The 22,250-nt window shown below is 34.7% G+C and overlaps 1 protein-coding gene across 1 annotated transcript; it reads right to left on the bottom strand.

Moving 5' to 3' along the window:
* Window positions 1-2,778: 2,778 nt before the first annotated feature.
* On the bottom strand, window positions 2,779-9,083 carry LOC118188014 (uncharacterized). Its single transcript, XM_035358345.2, has 2 exons — window positions 8,162-9,083; window positions 2,779-3,922 (listed from the first exon to the last, which is right to left on the bottom strand). The coding sequence occupies exons 1-2, from the start codon at window positions 8,944-8,946 to the stop codon at window positions 2,794-2,796; spliced, it is 1,914 nt and encodes a 637-aa protein (XP_035214236.1). The 5' UTR covers window positions 8,947-9,083; the 3' UTR covers window positions 2,779-2,793.
* Window positions 9,084-22,250: the final 13,167 nt, after the last annotated feature.

Here is a 22,250-nt window from a genome sequence, read left to right on the forward strand (position 1 = left end):
GAGTATCCATTTACAATTATTAAAGCTTGAAAAACGCATGTCTGTGATGTTGTCATGCGATGATTTGTAGGTACTTTATTTTTTATCACGATACTTTCGACGATGTTTCTAAACTGGGAAGTTTTTGAACTGCTTTATTTTCGAAGAGGATATTTTGTACTACGATGTTTTAGAATTGCGATATATTCTCTTTGCTATATTTTCTCCCATGATGTTTTGTGCCACGACGTTTTCGCCTTGCGTTGTCTCCTCCGCGATGTTTTTGCAGTGATGTTTCCGACGGACACCTAAAGCAAAGCATTATAGAAAAAGATTTAGTTTGTATTTTTAGTTTTCTTCTCTTACCTTTTCACATCTGACTGTTTTATCTCATCCTGAGTGACTAAAAGAAAAGACTGGAGGGGGAGGGAAATTGTGGATTTTACATAGAAGCTTATAACTTTAAGCATGACTGGCATTATACGTTTGCAGATAACAAAGTGCATGCAGCGGACCACACAGAGATGAGAAAATCGTGCGGTTCCCGCAAGTAACTGTTTTCAAGCTTTTACGATGTGTCACACGACATGGTCGGAGACATTGCAGACGCAATAATTCGTTCCAGTTGACAGTACAAAAGACATAACTTCACGACCAGTGCCAAGAGATTTTAGCTTTCTACACTGTCTCTCGTCGAAGCCTGTCGTTTTTAGTAGGGCTGAGACGAACCAATGATCTTGTTTTTTTCTCTGATATCATTCCTGATATAACGAATCAGAAGATGTAAAATACTACTGAAAGATTAAAAACAACCTTTTTATTAAATCAAAACCTGAACATAAACGCATTTCTAGTGCTTAACAAAACTAACACCACTCGTACCAGTAAAACTTATTCAAACTTAAAATTAAGCCTATTAGTCAAAGACAATACAATTGATTTTAAATTCTGTGTTGGCTCAAAACTTCTTTCTGGCGTAACAATTAAATATCGGCAGCAACGCAAAGCCGAAAAAAATTACAATCTCATTAGAGATGGTAAATCCTAGTAGCGTGGTCTCGAGAGGTAAAAACACGCTCTGTCTTAAAATCCAAAAGCCTCTATTTAAATACTCTCAAACTATTCTGGGAGAGAAAACGAAAAGGAGAAGTTATCGTAAAGATCTAAATCATAAAAGTGGGAATTTAAAATAATTATAACCCATAGGTTTTTCGGCAGTTGTTGATTAGAAATTCTCCTTTTAGTTACTGAATAATACATTTCACACAATAGCTGTTGTATATACAGGGCTTTTTTAGCGATATTACATTTTCTGTTAGTTACTGAATAATACATTTCACACAATAGCTGTTGTATATACAGGGCTTTTTTAGCGATATTACATTTTCTTTTAGTTACTGAATAATACATTTCACACAATAGCTGTTGTATATACAGGGCTTTTTTAGCGATATTACATTTTCTTTTAGTTACTGAATAATACATTTCACACAATAGCTGTTGTATATACAGGGCTTTTTTAGCGATATTACATTTTCTTTTAGTTACTGAATAATACATTTCACACAATAGCTGTTGTATATACAGGGCTTTTTTAGCGATATTACATTTTCTTTTAGTTACTGAATAATACATTTCACACAATAGCTGTTATATACAGGGCTTTTTTAGCGATATTTTACATTTTCTTTCTGGAAACGATGTTCATATTTGTCACCGACGTTCATATTTGTTTGTTTGTTCATATTTTATTTTTTTGTTCATATTTTCGAAGTGACAGCTTTTCTTATTGAAAAAGGCATAAGATAATGAACCTTTACAGAAGCTTTTGCAGTTGAGTCTCATAATACATGATTCTGTTTAAACCAAACTGGTAGCAGAACTCATCCCAACAATGCTTTTGCAACAGGAATTTTGATACGAAAAATCAGACACGCAACATCAGATATTAAAAATATTCTAGCCTAGCTATCCTGCATTCCGCATAAATTAAGAACTGACTACAATATGCATTCAAAGATCAATAAAATATCTGATTTTACATTAGGAACCCTTATGATTTTTGGAGAGAATTGGCTATGGAAACTTGTAAATAGTTTTTTCATATCACCTGAAGACTCATAGGAAAATATTTATTATGAATTTTTGTACTTTTATTTTTTGTATGTTGTTTAAATGAAATATTTACACACTTAAGTCTGCAACCAACCAGATATCTGGCTTCGTCTCACGTGACAAGGTGTCACTCCTTCTCCCAAGTACCATCCTACCTACGGGACCAGATCATTTACTCTAATCTCTGCATCGCTTCAAGCAACACAACTGTTGATTGCCGGCAGAAAACTTGATTTTTTTCTCAAGTTAAGTCCGGCTATAGTGAAACCTGGAAGCAGAAAGTAATGTGTTGCGTTCAGTAATAGTGTTTTTAGCTTAGAGATTACATAGTTTGAGAACAACTGAACCGAGACGGGAGCGGTACTTTAGTGTTTTGCCGTGAAGCTGTCTTCGCCGTTGTAGCTTGAAGGCTGTGTTTCTGATTGTTTCAGTGTGTTTATGGTAGTTTTTCAATGACTGTAAACGTGTCTCTGAAGCTCTCCTGTATAATATTAGCAAATAAATTGTGTTTGGATTTTTCAGAAAGTGTGTTATCATCAAGTACTCCAAATCCACGAACACAACGCAACAGTATTCAGAAAAACCTGAGCAGCTCAAAATTTTAATTAATTTAACTAAATTAAAAACCCATTTATGTTAAAGAATATGTAAAAACTTCTGCACAATAAAACAAATGCTGTCAAATTAACGATGCTATTTTTATTGTTTATTTAAAATGTCAGAGCACGTTATTAAGAAAATACCTTTACTTTCGTACATACGACCGCCATATATCTCAAAATCTTGCGCAGAGCTTGAAATGGCGCATTTAATTAAAGCTGTTAAAAGTTTAGTTTCTAGTTTTAATACATTCCATAAAATTTTCGAATTTTCAATTTGCTCAACGGTGTTCATTTCTGATCTGTTGATCTTTTTATTTTTTTTCGAAGTTAGAGGCTGAGCTTGAGCTCGTTGTAGAGCTCGAGCACGTTCATTGAGTATTTTTGAACGTACGGATAACTTCCAGAGGATGTATTGGTCACACAGAAGTTTCTTCAACATTTCTTCCATTTTATCAATAATGTCATAGAAAAAGTTTGACTTCTGCCAGTTTCTTTGTTCGACTGCATCGAAAGAAGAAGCAAGACTGGACGATTTTGTTTCCAGTTCTTCAATCAATAAATCCTCATTTGTTTCAGTGCCTGCTTTCGTTGATTGGTGCTCATGATCGTCAAGTTCGGTTACGTAAGGCTTTGTATCGGTTATGTTCACGTGTTCTTCACTCACATTACCAGATACATCTTCCAAAGAGTCAATGGGGGTAATTTGTAATTTCGTATAAACACCAGTTATCAACTTATTTTTATTTTGAAGGCTTAAAAGCCATTCTTTATTCTTGGATATCTTTGAAGCAACCTTCTCTAATGATTTTAATTTCTTTAAGTATGCTTCCTCTAACTTAGATAGTTCTTCTCTGAAATGGCGCAGAGTTGTTTTTTTCTGAGTCTGAATTTCGTCAGATGTGTCGCATAATTTATTTTCTTTGGCTCTCATCGACTCTAGCTTTACTTCCGCTTTCGAAAGCATTTTATTTTCGTGATGTATCTTCAGTTTCATCTGACAGATCTGGTCCTCGTAGTGACGTGATTGTTTTTCTAAGTCTTCCGAAATTCTTCTCAGTTCTGCTTTCTTCTGGAGGCAGGATTTCATTTTTATTTCCATTTCTCGTAAGGCACTGTGTATTGACTGATCCTTGTCTGGAAGGATATCCAAGACTTGAGCTGACTTCGCATTTGCACTGTTAATATCTTCCTTAACTTCAATAATTTGCGTCTTCAAGGATTTATTTCTGATAAGGAAAAGAAATAAGTAAAGCTTTAAGTTCGAAACATTCAAATGTTCAACACGATTGTGATATCATTAGCAAAAGAAAGTTGCAAAATAATTAAATTTTTTTAAAAAAATTTAAATTATTAAAAGTTACTTAAAAAGGTTCAGATTTAGTCTCAGTATTGTAATTAAGATCTTTAGATCTTGAGATAGAGATCAGTATGATAAAACTCATTTGATATAAGACTAAGAAATACAGGACACTGAGTACTCAATGCAGCCTTTTGTCTATTTTCTTCAAATTAAAGCTCGTTATTATTGGGACGTAATACTACATTCAGAGTATTTGCATATAGTTTATTTATATTCTTTTATTAGCCCAGCGGAACTATTAGTCTCGAAACGGAATTTGTTTTATTGTCGATTTTCTGTTTTGTGAAACATTAACGAATTTTCGATTAAAAAACTCAACATTATCAAAGCGAGCAATGAATTAAAAAAAAAACATTTTTAATCTCCGGCGTGCGAGACTGTCTATCCGAAATTCCAAAGATATACTCTTTTAAATACTCTTAGCCCAAATAGACATTAGTCCAAATACTCTCGAAACGTTTATGTGTGTGTAAGTGAAAAAAAGAAACTCCGCGTTGGACGTAATATAAAATCAGAAGAATTGTGATTCTTGAAGCATCATGATAGATGTATCCGTATGTGGAGGCACCGAGGAGAACTAATGTTGCCAACTTGCATTTGTCATCGTAATAAGGTCCCAGCACCAGTCGCGCTGGAATGGGGTACACTGGGTACCCATTCAGGTCATCTCTTTGTACAGCCGGTAATGTTGATAGCCACCATTGCATTTCTGATGTGTTAAGGCCGGTTGCTGTACTCCATCTTCAAGGCTTACGTGACGCCATCTTTCAACAAGATAATGCACGACTGTACGTTGCCCCTGCTGTCTTGAATTTCCTCGATACAGAGAGTATTCAAACGTTGGCCTGGTCAGCATATTCTCTCGATTTCCCATTCATTGAGAACATCTAGTATTGGTTTGCCGAGAGACTAGCATGCCACCACTCGCCAGCCACTATGATTATTGAACTCTATCATATTGTTGAAGTCGCATGGAATGAAGTACCCATGTCTGTTATCGAAGCTCATTTCAGATCGATATCTAGCCGGATTACAGCCGTTGTTATTGCTAGAGGTGGCACCTCTGTGTACTGAATTCTGTCTGCTGTGTACTCCAAACTACCTGCACATTTAATCATGTCTTTCTCCTATTACACTATATAATAAATAAGAGTAATTACGTATCAGCGCAACCATCTTGGCTCAGTTTGACGATTTTTGCAAAAAATAACATGATTCGGTGAATTTTCGAATTGCAACTAACAGTGGAGAAGGTTATTTAAAGAACTGTTATGGACATGGTTACAGAGTTTGGCTACTTCTGCTAAGGTGGCTGCGATAATACGCCCAGTAATACCTAAATAATAATGTACCTAAATAAGTTTCTGCTGTTTGCTTTCCTTCCTGGTGTATCAATTTCAGTGGCCAGCAGTATATATAGATTTTTTGACGCTTATATGAATTTGATTTTTTTAATATAAATATTTGAAAGAAATTTGAAAATTCAGTGAACTTATCTAAATACGACATTGGAATTTGTGATACCATTATTACATTATAATGCAATCAGCATTATTTAATATTTTACAAATCAACTAAGTGGTACGTTTCAAAATCGCAAATCACCTTAGATGAAAAATGTACTTGTGAATTAACAAGTTGCGATGGAAAAAAAATGTTTGTTCTTTTAAAATTCCTGACATTTGAGGCTACCGTACTTTTGGAATTATGCATTTCATTGTAACTGGAAAAAATGGTGCTACTTTGGTAGACTGTTGCACGGATTGTTGGCGATCTACTTTGGCGCAATTGTTGGCGCGGTTTTTACAATCGTCAGCCATCTTGAAAAACACTGTTTTTACATATTTTGCGCATAGTATTCGAAACTTAAAAAAAAATAAATATCGTTAAAAATAATTTTTTTTTTTTTTTTTTTTACATGGCAGGCTAATGTAAATAAATACATTTACTACGAGTATAAAATACTAAAGTAAGGTTAAATTATTACTTTTATATAGCAAAGAAATAGAATAAAAACACCACTATAAAAACATTGCGCCGACGTTTAATTGGATTAAAATATTACGTAAATTGAATATCGAATTAAAAACCATCATACCAACGTTTAAAAGAATTAAAATATTACTTAAACTCAAATACATTAAAATAAGTAAATAAGAACGCTTCGTACACTAGAGCTAAAAGGACAGCAATCAGTTTATTGCCGGTAAAAAAAGAGGAATGTCAAATACTTTTTTAACGTTACAGCGGTTATTTCTTCCACCGTGACCACAATATCATATACGGCCGTCCTCAGAATCGGCTCTTCTAACGATCTTCATCTGTGATCCACATTTCTCGTACTTCATTGAAGAAGCAATTAGTGAGGTTTCCTCCAAAAATTTAAAATAAATTTCCTCTGGCCGTTGTAGCAATTTATAAATAAATCTTTGGTTAGGAAAGCTAGGTTGGCCAAAATAAGGTCTCAAAGGACAATTTTTTTTATTCCGATACCAATAATTCTTGGTACTTACCAATAACAACATTAATCTTTGAAAGAGACATATCCGTTTCCTATGAAATCTAAGGAATTCGAAGAGATGAATATAAAATTTTAAAATGGCGCGGTAATGCACAAATATTCTGTAACCAATCAGGGAGCTGATTACATCAAGCCTAGAATTAAAATTATTTAAATAATCACCAATTTCTCTTAAATAATCATACATAACAAAATCCTTTAAAAAATGCAAAATTAAATTGTATTTTAATATTTAACAGCCATAAATAATGTTTAAAACATTAGATTAAATTTATAGATATCAAAACCAATTAAAGCAAGGTGACTTCATTGATTACATCATCCACAACATAAATTATACAAAATATCATAAAGAACAAGATTTTTATTTCAAATAAAAATGTAAAATTAAATTGATTTTTAATATTTAGAAGCCATAAATAATATTTAAAACACGAAATTGATGCATAATAAAACGCATTATTTTTTAAATAAAATGACAACAAAGTATCGGTTACCATAAATAACTTGTCCGGCAATGGGTTTACCTTAAGTCGTATCGTTCGCCAAAAGAATATCGCCAAAATCCGTACAACCGTCTACCAAAGTAGCACCGAAAAAATTACTGCATTTTGTGAGAGAAAATTATTCCGAGACAAGGCTGTATTTTAGTGAATATGTAGGTGAATCTTTACATTATGGTAACTTGGCTATTTTTTGGCGAAACTTTGGTGACCAACACTGCTACAGCAAACCTGCTAGTTTTTTTTTTTTTTTTCTTTTTCTTTTTTTTCTTTAAGCCATTTTGGTTTCACATTAGCAAAGGTTTTTTTTTTACTCAACATTTTTCCAACAATCTGCTAGCCAAATTGCGCTTATGCTAGAACTTTTATGGAACAAAAGTGCTTAATCATGACGCAGATTAGGTGCGAAATTGGGAGAAAGTGTAGAATCGTCCACTGCTTGGCCGCGTTTTTAAGAATTTCATATACACGGTATCCATGTACACATCGACCTATTTTCACTTTAAAAAACATCCCAAAATTGCGCAAATATGGCATTGCACACACTCTCCACTTTTTCCATGTACACATCGACCTATTTTCACTTAAAAAGTCAAAGAAAATTGATAAAAAGCCAATTCTTCTTATGCTTGTAAAAAGCGCCAAACAAATAAGTGGACGATTCTGCACTTTAGCAGCGGAATTGTTTCTAAGTGCTTATTATTAAAATCCCGATTGGAATTTTCCGGAAAATGTCACATTACATGTCTAATGATCTCTCATTTCTCTGAGACAAAATAATCTCTGATTCGAACTGTGTACTTCTCAGATTATTGCTTAAGTCCTAGCTAGTAACCTTTATCGCCTTACCAAAATGTCGCCAAACTACCTGTTACCATATTCTAAAGATTAGCCAATACGTACACTTCATATCATATTGAAATATGTTTAAAACTAACTTTTCATATTCGAAATGTGATACGCCAAATAATGTATTCCTCTGAATGTTTTCCAAAATTATTTACATCAGTTAGGTTACTTTTTATTCAGAATATGGCTATATCATTGAACTTTCTGGTAAGGACAAAATTTAACAGCATACTTATCTTCTAAATCCTCCAATTTTTTTCTGAGTCTTTCCCGCTCTTCTAGTAGAACCTGTCTTTCACGTTCCGCATTTCGTATAACATCGTCTCTCTCGAAACAAAGACTTTGTTGAATTCTCATATCCTCCGAAATATCGTCCGGAGACATTATTTTCCTCTTTGTCATGCTTGGATTTGGTGAGCGTTTTCCTCCTAATTGCTCAATCAGCTTGTTAAGAGCATGGATATTTCTTTTTAGCAAATAAATACTTTCTTGTCTGCCCATCCAACCTTCTTCATTAGCCTTTCTTATCAAAGTCTCGAAACTTGACGAATTGCCACCAATTTCTCTTAATATTACCTTTCGGGCTTTCAAAAGCTCTCGTTTTAGTATCTGGTTTTGACTTTTATATTGGTATAACTCACGCATGATGTTGTCCACCTGTTTCTTCAAAACCGTTTGTTCTACATCATTATCTTGATTTCTTTCAACATCAGGACAGGAAGGGCCTTCTAAAACTGTTAAATCTGAAGCCTCTACCGTGTCTAGATAACTGTTCGACCTTCTGTCATACTCGATGTTTTGCTGTGTGTCGTCATTTCTTACATGGTATGGACGTTTTTCTCCCAGTTTTGAAACATTTGATTCTTTGTGTTTACTTCTGGAAGAACTTGTGTATTTTGAATTGCACTTTTCATCATGATTACCGATAATAGTAGAGCAGGTAGGATTTTTGTCTCTGGACATACAATCCGCATCAAAGTCGTATGTGTAGTTCAGTTGATTTGAGACCTCCGCCATTATCACTAGTAAAATTTTTAAATGCTCTTATTCATGAATTTCGCAAAATTTGTTCAATTAACAGAAAAATATTTGGATGAAATAATTTTAAAGCAGAAGGAAAACCAGAGAGAGGAATTTAATGTTTGAAAATATTGTTTATTATACGAAATGGAACAATAGGGTTTTAAATACGTTAGAGATCTCGAGATCCGTACTGCTATGCATTTCATAATCTCGTGCATAACAAAATAAAAGTGAAGTATAAGTTCATAAAATTCAAAACTATTTCCACCTTATTCAATAAGTTTATCCGCTCGCACCACCACATATTTCAAATCTATATATCTATATATATAAAGAAGAAAACCTGAGTAATTTTTTATTAACAAACTCTACGATTTGAAAGCGAGCAGTCTGCTGCTTCACTTCTCGAAATGAAGCAGATTTTTATTTCCAGCGTGTGAGACTGATGCCACTCTGAAAAATGAGGGCAAAAACTAGCGTTTTCAAAGTTTTTTATTAATATCTCTGATTTTAGCTCTTTTTTACTTCCTTGTACGAAGTAAAAAGAAACTATTGTAATCGCGAAAAGTTTCAGGCAGCATATTTTAACGAAAATATCCATTTTGACCGCTATCGAATGCAATTTAACGATGTTTTTGCGTGATATCTGTACGTAAGGACAGAATAAAAGACTCATTTCCTTCAGAAAAATTATAAAACTGCTTTAAAATTAATTCTGAAGAGAATTTTTTGTGACGTCTGTACGAACGTATGTACGTACGTGCGTACGTACGTACGTATCTCGCATAACTAAAAACGAGTAGCCTCGGAACGTTGAAATTTTGTATACAGGACTGCTATAACATGTAGATGTGCACCTCGTATTTTGGTTGCAATCGGCCGCACCAAACGTATATAAATATATTTATATATATATATCCACTCTGTTACCCGGCTCAGTGATCTCAGTTTCTTTATTCTTATATGTTTGTAAATTGTACATTATTTGCATTAAAAATGATTGAATTATGTTGTTCTTATCTTCCGGTTAAGATTTTTATGCCTTTAGTAAATCTGTATGCAATATTTTTAGAATTATCAACAATTTTAAAGTTGTTTAAGTGCCGCTAAGCCTAATAATGTTTTTGATGGCGGCCATTGCTTGTTTACATTTGAAAGAGCAGAGTAATGGATTTGTTGCCAATCTATAGAAACGTAGCTTCGCAACAACAAAGATAACGCCTTCATTTATTATTGCCAGTTAAATCATGCTTAATCCTTTCTGGAATTTTTTCGAGGAAATAAGTGTTTAAGATTTACTTCGTAATTTTTAATACAGATATTTTGAGTTTTTATGCATTTTTGCCTTCTCGCGAAGTGAGAACTGAATTAATTGAATGAGAAGTACTCAATCGTCTGTGAAAACTGTTTCTTTTTTGTTTTGTTTGCTTAATTTCTTTTATACATCGTTCTAGAGTTATTATAATTAACAGAATAAAGTTATTAAACAGAACATGTGGCAACGATTAGATAATTCTTTAAATGATATAAATTTTGTGCATTCTGAGTTATAATATTGTAAGGATCTTAAGTTTTACTAACGTTTATTTTATTTTAAATCTTTACTATCACTTCTTATTTTCTACTTCCGGCCAGAATTATAAGCGTGAAGGTTTTTATGCAAAGTTTGTCTGGCGAACGCCAAGTACTTAAGTTGTGGCTTTTTGCCAAGCAAGAAGGAGAGGAAGCAGTAAGTCAACGCAGGCCGCTTACCTTAGAAGTTACGCAGTTGCTGTTCGCCTTCCAGGCCAGAGGTTTTAATCCTCTTGATAAATTAAACGTATTGTAGTGTTCAAAGTCTCTGTGCTACATACGCTTCCTGTTATTATAAGGCCAATCTTCCACGTGTATTATTCTAAAGTTAAATTAGAGTTTAGTTTTATTTTTATACTTTTTTACGTTAGACCCCGAGTGGAGGGTCAGTGTATTCCGAAGTACGGAAGTTATTGTATATAGAGAAAAATAAAGGGTTTTGTATACCCTTCGTCTGTATCCTGTCTACTTACCACAATTAGTGAACATAGCTTTAGTAAGCTCTCTGTTCCGAGTCAGGTCCTTGTATGTTCCCGAAGAAGGTTAGAAGGAACATTGAACCTGATAGTGGCGCCCAACGAAGAAGAATAACCATGGCCGAGTTTCAAGAAGAACCTGTGCTGCCTGCAGAAACGGCTCAGAATCCAGAAATGCCAGCTGCCGCCCTGGAAGGATTCGGTTACATCGTCCAGACCATGCGCGCTTCGATGAAACCAGAAGCAACGTTTAATGGAAACTCACCGGTAACCAGTTTTTTGGAAAAATTGCATGACCACTTCATGCTCTACCCCGTGCACGAGTTTCAAAAAGTTACCTTAGCTACCAGCGCTTTGAGGGGCCAAGCGCTTAACTGGTTCAAATGTATCGGCAGAAGTCTCTTGGGTCAAGCAGGAAGTCCCACCTATACTTACGAAAATTTCAAGACTGCCCTACTAAAAGCCTTCCCTGTTGTAAGGGATCGGGCGAAATTAGAAACGGAACTTTTTAGTATATATCAACAAAGAATCGAAAACCTCTCGAGCTTTATTTTAAGAAAAATTCACGTTTTCAAGCTCTTGTATGGAAACCGTCCGGATCCTGAAATAATTCAAGTGATTTTGCCGAGGTTACTACCCCAAGTGCAAGACTTTATTGAATTAAGAAATCCGACTACACTGGAAAAGTTATTTGAGCTAGCAATCCAGTTTGAAAGTAGAAGAACGGCGGACGTCGAAAGAAGACGCCAATATCAACAGCGAAACCAATTTGGTACGCCAAGACTACAGCAAACTCAAGCATACGGCTACGGAGAAAAAGCGAATCAGTGGGCAAGGAAACCCGAGCATTCAAAAACAGCCGGCGAACGTCGACAGTTCAATAGCAACCCAGGAAAAAAATCTCAAGGCCAGGGAAAAAAGAAGGAAAGCACGAAAAGGAAAAATAATTTAAACTAAAACGGATTTCTGCTGACGAGAGGGTGCGGAAATCTGAAGGCCACGAAAACCCCTCTTCCTACAAGTTAAATACAGTAATGGTGAAAAATTTGACTCTTCCGAAGATTGAAGTCTTGGTGAATAATATCCCGGCCACCGCACTTCTGGATACCGGCGCGCAGTGTTCCTGTGTGGCAGAAGTCTTTTTTAGAAAGTATTTTCGCAAATACCGCATATATAATGCGGATAATACGACAGTATTAGCGGCGCAAGGAGAACAATGTAAGTGCGTAGGTAAAGTACGTTTGTATATCCGTATCAAGGACGAACAAGTAAAGGTGATGTTTTTTATAGTAAAGAATTTGCAATCACATTTGATCTTAGGAATAGACTTTCTTTCAGGCGCACAAGCTACACTGGATTTTAATGAAGCGTCCCTTAAGCTGACAATGAAACCAGTGCGTGTAGAAAAGGTTGAACCGCCAAGGTTAAATCTTGACCACCTGCCTAATGACGAGCAAGATAGAATTCGACAAGTGGTAAGTGAATTTGCTTCGTTATTTAGTGATATTCCAGGATTTACTCAGGTTACTAACCATAGTATTGACACCGGAGATGCATTACCAGTTCGTCAAAAACCATACCGGTATGATAAGAATAAGGAAAAAATTATAGAATGGCATATTACCGATATGCTACGTAAAAAGATCATAACGCCCATCTCAAGTAGTTATGCTAGCCCGGTGGTTTTATGTAAGAAAAATAATGATTATCCTTTGGAGCATCCAAAAAGGTGGAGATTCGCTATTGATTACCGTAAATTAAATTCCATAACGAAATATCCGGTATATCCGTTGCCGATCATAGAAGAAATTTTAAGGAACATAAAATCAACCAAATTTATGACGACTTTAGACTTAACGACTGGTTATTTTCTAATAGGGGTGAGGCCTGAGGACGTGCCTAAGACTGCTTTTATAACCAAGTCTGGCACTTATGCATTTTTGCGTATGCCGTTTGGCCTTTCAGGGGCCCCAGCAACATTTCAGCGATGCATGGACATTGTGTTAAGACCTGTTCTTGGAAAGTCCACATTTATCTATTTAGACGATATCATTATTACTAGTGATAATCTAGACCAACATGTACAGGATTTAAGACAGGTGTTTTCTTTATTAAATGAGGCCGGTCTAAAAGTTAATGTCGAAAAGTGAAAATTTGCAGCCCCTGAATTAAAATATTTAGGTTACAAAATATCTCAAAAAGGGATCGAGACAGATGAATCAAAAATAATCGCTGTACAAAAGTATCCGACTCCAAACACGGCAAAGAAGCTCTCTTCTTTTCTAGGACTTTGTTCATATTATAGGTCCTTTATAAAAGATTTTGCGGCTATCGCTGAGCCATTGTTAAAATTAAAATGGAAAAAGGCAAGATTCTCGTGGACGGCCGAAGCCAATAGTGCTTTCGAAAAATTAAAACAAGCATTAACGCAAGCCCCTGTGTTAAAATTTCCTGAAAAGGATGAAAATTTAGAAATTTCAGCGGATGCTTCGGATTATGCGGTAGGAGCGGTACTTTCGCAAAATCAGCAGCCCGTGGCATTTTTTAGCCGAACTTTAAATCAAACACAAAGAAACTATTCCGCGACCGAGAGAGAGGCACTTGCAGTTCTGTTAGCAGTGCAAAAGTTCCGAGTCTATTTTGGAAAGGCGCCGATAACAGTATACTCTGATCATGCGGCGGTAACTAGATTGTACTCAGGGAAAAATTTATCCCCAAGGTTAATAAGATGGGCACTCAAGCTGCAAGAATATAATCTGGTAATCAAGCATACCCCCGGAAAGGAAAATATCGTAGCAGATACCCTATCACGAATTAAATTAGACGAACAGGGTAATACCGTAAAAGTTGCAATGCTTACAGCGTGTACAATAAATTCCCGAGAAACTGTAATAACAGAACTGGGTAAGGATCCTGAGTTTGGAAGTATTTATGAGTATTTGAAGGATCCTTAAAATTTTAGCCACCAAGTTATTGTGGCGATAAGAAATAGGGCGGCCCATTACGAACTAATAGATGGTCTATTATTCTATACAAAAACTACGAATTCCAACAACGAATTTCGACCTGTTATCCCAGCTAGTTTTAGATTAAATATCCTGCATGAGCTCCATGACAGCCCTTTAGCTTCTCATGCTGGTATTCGAAAAACTATCCAACGCGTACGCGAGGCAGTCTACTTTCCTGAACTGCAAAAGTTAACAAGGGCGTATGTCCAGTCCTGCCCAACATGTCAAGCCGTTAATTATATTAATTTCCGCCCGGCCGGGTTTCTAAATAGTATTAAATCCGAATTTCCAAATGAAATAATTGGCATCGATTTATTGGGCCCTTTCCCAAAAAGTCAGTTAAATAAAAGTCGCTATCTCCTTGTTATGGTTGATCATTTTAGTAAATGGACCGAAATTGTTCCCTTAAAACGAGCCTCCGCGAAATTGGTTACCGATTCTATTTTAAATAAATATATTTTAAAATACGGATAATGGTCCTCAATTTGTAAGTTATATCGGATAATGGTCCTCAATTTGTAAGTAATATATTTGAAGACATGTGCCAAAAACTGGGCATACGTCATTTAAAAATGGTCCCGTATCGGCCGCAATCAAATATAGCGGAACGGGTCAACAGAAATATAGTGAAAATTATCCGTAGTTATGTTAAAAATTTTCATAAAAGCTGGGATAACTATGTCAATGAATTTGCTTTCGCCCTTAGGACCGCAAAACATGATACAACGGGAAAAACTCCTGCTGAGTTATTTCTAGGCAGAAAGATTATAACACCGTTAGATAAACTATTTTATGTGCAACAAAGAGCCCCAGAATTTAAAATGGGTGATATAGAAAAACTAATAAAAGAAGCAAAAAAGAATACGGAAGTAGCACAAAGAAAACAGAAATTATATTATGATTTGAAACGACGGGGAGTAACTTATAAAGTAGGGGATGAAGTTTTAAAAATTAAGCATTCACTTTCTTCAGCACCAGAAGATAAAACTGCTAAATTTTTTCCACGATTTGAAGGACCATATGTTATAGAAAAAATAACTCACGCTGTTGTAGTGTTAAAAGCCAGAAATGGTGAAACCTGTTCCGCAAACATTGATCAAATCAAGCCCTACTTCGATCGTAATAAAATGCAAATCTTTTCAGATCTTTTGCAGGATCCGGCACGGCAGACACCGCAGGTACAAGTTCCAGAGGTGAAAAAACGACAAGTACAAGGTCAAGCCAATGAGAGACAGAAGCAAGTGAAAAGAAAATTGCCCCGCAGAAAAATGGAAGGTAACAAGAAAAAGAAGCCGTTCCACCGTCCAGAAAACAGAGTTCACGAACACCCCCAGAATGAAGAAGGGAGAAGGACGACGTATGTGAAGAGGACCAGGAGAAATGATGGCAACTATAACCCGGCTTTAAAACGGAAGATCTACTCATCCGACAGAACTCTCCGCAGCAAAAGTCGCCGAACTGCGGAAGGGCCATCAGCGGCGGAGGAAAAAGTACAAGAAAAATTTGAACGGCCAACAACGAGGTCCAAGCAGGATCACGACAGAAGTTTCCCGGTTCCGCCAAGACCAGCTGCCATCAAACGGCAAAGACCACAAGCAGAGGAGAAAAGGAAAGTATTCAAGGGTGGCCGCACTGGTGAGAAAAGGAAGCTTCCAGAGGAAAGCACTGAAGGGCGAACCCGTACAAGAAGGATGATAAACCAAGCTACTATCTGCAGTACCTTTAAAGACTGGGCCCAGAAAAGGATGTCCGAATATTACAAAGATAAGTAAAATTTTATGTTACTTTGCAAACTTAAGTTAATCTTTCATTCTTACTGCAAGTGGCAGATTTCAAGAAGTTTTACCTCATGCGAGGTCTACCTTTATCGCCAAAAGGGCGAGAAATGAGTTGTGACCGATTTTCTTATTATGTTTTTCAATTACTCGTGCGTAAAACTAAAGTTGATGTATAATAGCGTTGTGTAAAGACTTAAATATTGTAAAAAGTCATTGTATAAATTTTATTTAAAACATTCTAGCAAGAAAGAAGTTTTAGTCTGAAAGACTTTTTGAAATGTAGTATTATTTCAATGTAGAAAGAATTGGCACTTGCTTTGAAAAGAATAGAAGTTAACAATGTACTACTAATGTATGTTTTCAAATGTGTAAAATTAACGGCATGTTGATATGTTCTTATATACATGTGAACTGTTATTTTAAATGTTAAGAAATACCGTGATATGGTAAAAGTGAAAGTAATGTTAAAAATTTGTTATTCGTGTGACTGTAAAGATTAAATCATGGCGAATATGTGGTAAAGGTTGAATGATGTAGTTAGGCTCTCTGACGCTACACTTTAGAGTTAGCCACTTTTAGAATAGTACCTCAGGGTTTAGAGTTGAAAGTAGGGTGTGTTAAGAGGTCTCGTTATGTTGAATTTTAACACGTTAGTGTTTTGATTGTAGGAGGAAGTGTGGCACACGTAGACAGAAACACATTCGTGTTTGGTGTTCTTTTACAACACATGTCAGAGAGCACGGGGAGAGATAATTAAAATAGTCATGAATGAAATAAGAATGTTAAGAGAAGTATATTCTATATGTTATTTGCAATGTCATTGTGTAACATTTCATTAAACTAGTTTTCCTTCCAGATCTCTGGAAGGAACCAGAATTGAATAAAGCTCCTGTTTAGATGCAGTACAGATGAAAAAAAGATTGTTGTATATCCTGGGAGCTGCTATTGTAACAAATTTCTTTCTTTTAAATTTTCTAGTTTCAGTTAAGTTATGGTTGTAAAAGGTTGGCCTCGCGTTAGATTCTAGAGCTAAAAGTTTTCAACAAGGTCGTTTTAGACCTCAGTTTTAAACTAATTAAATCTGGCGGGAAGTATGTAAGGATCTTAAGTTTTACTAACGTTTATTTTATTTTAAATCTTTACTATCACTTCTTATTTTCTACTTCCGGCCAGAATTATAAGCGTGAAGGTTTTTATGCAAAGTTTGTCTGGCGAACGCCAAGTACTTAAGTTGTGGCTTTTTGCCAAGCAAGAAGGAGAGGAAGCAGTAAGTCAACGCAGGCCGCTTACCTTAGAAGTTACGCAGTTGCTGTTCGCCTTCCAGGCCAGAGGTTTTAATCCTCTTGATAAATTAAACGTATTGTAGTGTTCACAGTCTCTGTGCTACACACGCTTCCTGTTATTATAAGGCCAATCTTCCACGTGTATTATTCTAAAGTTAAATTAGAGTTTAGTTTTATTTTTATACTTTTTTACGTTAGACCCCGAGTGGAGGGTCAGTGTATTCCGAAGTACGGAAGTTATTGTATATAGAGAAAAATAAAGGGTTTTGTATACCCTTCGTCTGTATCCTGTCTACTTACCACAATTAGTGAACATAGCTTTAGTAAGCTCTCTGTTCCGAGTCAGGTCCTTGTATGTTCCCGAAGAAGGTTAGAAGGAACATTGAACCTGATAATATGAACGAAATATAATACTGTTAAGTGAACCTAGCGCCGGTGTCGCTATAAATAAATACAGTGAATTTTAAAGAATGCATTTATTCTATTGTGGTTGATGCGCTGTCGGCGAAGTAGATTTAATTCAATCCAATAAGTTTAAACGAAATGCAAGAAAAAAATGCGTATAATTTAATATTCCGTACAAGGAAATCATGTGGTGTATACATCAGATCTTTTTTTTTTTTTTTTTTTTTTTTTAGTGGACGTCGACCTTTCCCAGGACTCACGAAAGAATTGCAGAAAGTATGGTGACTATAGCTATAGTAGTGACTGAGTTAATCGCGAACAAACAGACATTCTTTTTTATATATATAGATAGATAGATATAGGTATAAGAGGTACCTGATAGTTGAAAAGAAATACAATTTGATTTTGGTATGCCGATTTCAATTTAACACCTCAAACAGCTTTCTGTTAAGCAGCTACGAAAGGCGTACGAATTGAAAAATCAGTAGCTATAGTCCCTAGAACTATATTATTAAAAGCTATACAAGATAAAATCTTACGTATAAAACTGTAGAGACATTATGTTATTTTGATACTGGAAACGTGAAAAGTGAGCAAGGCCCTCGCCAGGACTCGAACCTCGGACCTCTAGAGTACGCGCCGAGTATGCTGAATATTATCCCACGAAGGCATGCTAAGAAGGCGGGAGAAATACCTTATAAATCTTGTACAAAATGTGAAACATTTGCTACACTTTTTTTTTTTTTTTAATTTCAACGCAGGTTAATGCTGCATGCGATCTTGTGCAATTGCCTAAAAAGGAACAGCTAAATTATTCAGAATATTATTGTGTATTTATTTTCCTGGATCGCTTACGTAAGATTCTTGTTGTAAATATTTCCCTTTAGTGGTAATATTTTAAATCGTATCAGGATTATAAACGGTGAACTGAAAACAATAAAAACTTTAAAGAGGTTTCCCATGAGGTATTTAATAGATAAATGCATCAACTAACAAAGCTCTTCAGGTGTCAGAAGAAACCACACTAAAAGTGAAATGAAGCACTACTTAAATAATATTTTTAATCGAACATCATCAGTTGTACACTGGAGAAACGGTTGGAATACTTGACATTTTTTTTCGCAGTTCATTCACAGAAAGCAAAATTTTGATTTCAAATATCTGGCCGCAGGATGTAAACAAGATCTTGTTGGCACATTTCGTGCAAACTGCTTAATGAGCCAACTCCCAGCTGCTCTAGTTGACGACAAAACCATCGTTGTACAGCCGCCAAAACTAGATTTACAATAAACGAGGGAAGAACAAAATGAGATCGAAATCTATGGCGCGAAACACTTAAAGACTATGAGCGCGTTATCTCTGTAGAGCCAGCCGCTCTTTTCTGCGGGTTAAATATACGACAGCGGCAGAGGGGGAACTGTACACGAAGTTTATTAAGCGAAAAGATTTTTTATTTTTTCAAACGATAAAGTTAAAAAGGGAAAATAGAAGCGAAGGGGATGTACCTGATAGTTTAGGGAAGCAGCGAGCCAAAACTTACTCATCCAAAACTAAGGATGCTCTGGGATGCGGAGATGTTATCTAGGGGATCAGTCACAAATGAAATTTTGAAAAATAGAGTTCCATTGAGGTGCGTAAGATTTCAACTTTCTTTCTTAGCAAACTAGCTAAGTTTGATGTATGATCGAAAATTATGAATTTTTAAGCGTTTGGTTTCTTGAATCATATTAACTGATCATGTATTTCGGTACAAATTCATAACCATGCGAAATTGAGAAAATTACACATATTAATTGCATTAGGATTATAAACAATCTGCTGTCTTATCAACGCTTCCCCATGGCTGTGAAATGTCGTTAGAAAAAACGAAGTTTGGTTACTTATTAACCTTCAATTTGTTTAACTTCTTTTATACATCGTTTTAGGTTTATTATAGTATTTGAATTGAACATGTGGTAATTCTTCAGATGATATAAATTTTGTGCACTCTAAGTTATAAAATGAATGAGATGTAACGCTGTTAAATGAATCTAGCGCCGAAGTGTCGCTATGTTAAATAAAATATAGTGAACTTTAAACCTTTGCGGCACAGTGTGTCCGATCTGGACACACCTAAAATTTTCCTTCTGCACGCACAGAAAAATTAAATGGAAAAGGATTTATAGGTTACTCTGAACCTTCTTTATTTATAGTAGATGGCAGCTCAACACAAACCAGTTCATATATTTTAGCCATGTTTAGTTTTTTAAGACCCTCATTTTTCAAAGAAATCTTCCAGATTTTTTTTTTTTTTTTTTTTTTTTTTTTTTTTTTTAGTGTATAAAAGGAATTGTTTGAAACAATAATCTCGAGAAACTAGAAGAACTGGGAGTCTGTATTCTTTGTTTCTCCGCATCTCATCGGTCAGTTCATTGACAACAATGCTCGTTTCAGCATTCTTTTCGAAGCTCTGTTCAATTAGTGTGCCCACTTTGGCTCACCCACAGAATTAAAACGATAAGTGCTATCTTCACAAAATTTTACTTGTGTACTCCTCTAGGCCTAATTAGACTGCCTACTTTTTTTTTTTTTTTTTTTTTTTTTTTTTTAAATCAAAACTCCAACTTTAAAAGGTAGCGTACCGGAAATGTTTAAAGAGTGCATTTACTCTATTGTGGTTTATGCGCTATCCACAAAGTAGATTTAATTCAAAATTCTTCAACTGTTAGTTCAATATGTTTAAATGAAATGCAGAAAAATTGTGTATAATTTAATATTCCGTACAAGGAAGTCATGAAGCGTGCACATCAGATTTTTTCATTTCATTATAAGCATATGAAAAAAATTCAGTAACATATCTGTAACAGATATTAAATACATTTATTTCATTTTATTTTTTTGTTTGCATTTATATGTGTAAAACGTTTATTTAGATTTTATTGAAAATGACAATCACAAATTTTGCAGCATTTATTTTAGTAAATAATAAGTAAAGTGAAATATTATTTCGCGGTTCTTATGCATGGAAATTATGAAAATTTTTCTAGTTTCTAATAAATTTTTCCAATTTTTTCCCTAATTTAAAATTTTTCTAATTAAATTTTTGTGTAATTTCTACTCTAATTTAAATTTTTAATTTTAAAACTTTTTCCTAATTTCTAATGAAAATTTTTCTAAATTTTTTCTAATTTTGAAAAATTTTCTATTTTTTTAAATTTCTAATAAATTTGGAATAGTGTTGTAATTGAGTTATTTTTATATATGCATACATATTAATGTATACCTACACGTGACATACGAACTGAATCAGATATTACATTGCATATTCTAACATAATTTCATACTTCTGTCTTGAATAATCTGTTTTCGTTTAACATGCTCTCTTTCAAGATGCTAATTGCTTTACAGTCTATTTCACGCAATATAACTTTCGAAACAAATAAATCATTTAAATTAACTTGATTGTTATATAAAATAGTTTGATATTTTGTATTTTGTTGTTCAAAATTATATCCAAGTGACTGCAAACGCAAACAAAATGCAATAACAAACAAAAACTTAAGTCGCACAACGAAATTTCATCTCGCAGTCATGCTCTTACATTCAAAAGATTCGCCAAGTTCTATTTGATATGTTAAAAATGCTACTACTACTACTACTACTACTACTACTACTACTACTAATAATAATAATAATATGCAAGATTTTAGATGTTATATTACGGCAAATGGGCGTTTTTTTAACGTTTTGTATTTACTAAATATCATGTTCTTCGCACTTGAACTATAAAATTCAATTCAACAGCAATATCACAAAATATATAAAAGAGCATATCTTCAGAATTTCTAATACACAGTCTCTCTTGGAGATAAAAATGTTTTTTTTCCCTGTACAGTGTTGCCATTGCTTGCTCTGAAATCGTTGAGTTTCTTAATAAAAAACCCATAAATGCATTACAAAATATGAAATAGATAATAAAACAAATTCTAAATTTAGCTTTCCAAATGCCCATATTCGTGATAAAACGTACGTTATTCAAAATTTGATGGTTCTAGGTACCGTTGTTTTACCACAATGCGAGAAACATACGTACATTTACGCAGATTCTTCATTATTTAATTTCTTTTAATATAATACAGGGCTCTAATATTCGGTGGCAACAATTTAAAAAGTGATTTGCCGTTTATAGTGAATCAACGTAAAATGCCAAAACGAAATTAATAGCCCTTCTGGGCAAATTGTCCCTTTGGTCTAATTATGAACTTTTTGGAATAGCATTTATCGAAGTTTTGGAGTAGCATTCTTACACATCACTTGCTCTTTACATTCCTGGATATGTCAGCAAAACGCCGTTTTTTGTATCTGTAACAGTGAGACAGGCCATCCGATTGTTTGAGATTATTTGAAGTGTGTAAAAATGTTGAACTTCTTGCAACCATTTTGATTGCAGAGAACAGCAGAATCAGAAGGAGAGAAAGTTAGTAAGGAAGAAAGTTGTAGCATAATAGGGAAATATTTGTAACGAAACGCGCGTTACTCAAAACCGAAACTTCTTTACACGCTTTGCTCAAAAACACGCTGAGTTGTCCAAAAACTTTTTCACTTTGTTTGCACTACAACATAAAGTATGTCGTCCGGTTGATATATCCTCATACATTTCTCTATAGAAAATTAGATAACATTTTATACGAAAATTCTATTATTACAAATTTTATGCTGGTGACATGACATTAATGGAAGAGTAAACCGGAATCAAAGAAATCTGAGTTAGTTGGACCAGTCTATCGGACTGTGAAA

The sequence above is a fragment of the Stegodyphus dumicola genome, chromosome 9 (assembly GCF_044657685.1).
Source record: "Stegodyphus dumicola isolate Sdum_Otavi_A_Nest chromosome 9, ASM4465768v1".
NCBI classification, from domain to species: Eukaryota; Metazoa; Arthropoda; class Arachnida; order Araneae; family Eresidae; genus Stegodyphus; species Stegodyphus dumicola.

Bases quoted from the DNA above. Each gene is read 5' to 3' on its own strand.
- LOC118188014 (XM_035358345.2), bottom strand. From the start codon at position 8,946: ATGGCGGAGGTCTCAAATCAACTGAACTACACATACGACTTTGATGCG. The intron at 3,923-8,161 runs GTATGCTGTTAA...TTTCCTTATCAG, and splicing joins TTGGAGGATTTAGAAGATAA to AAATAAATCCTTGAAGACGC.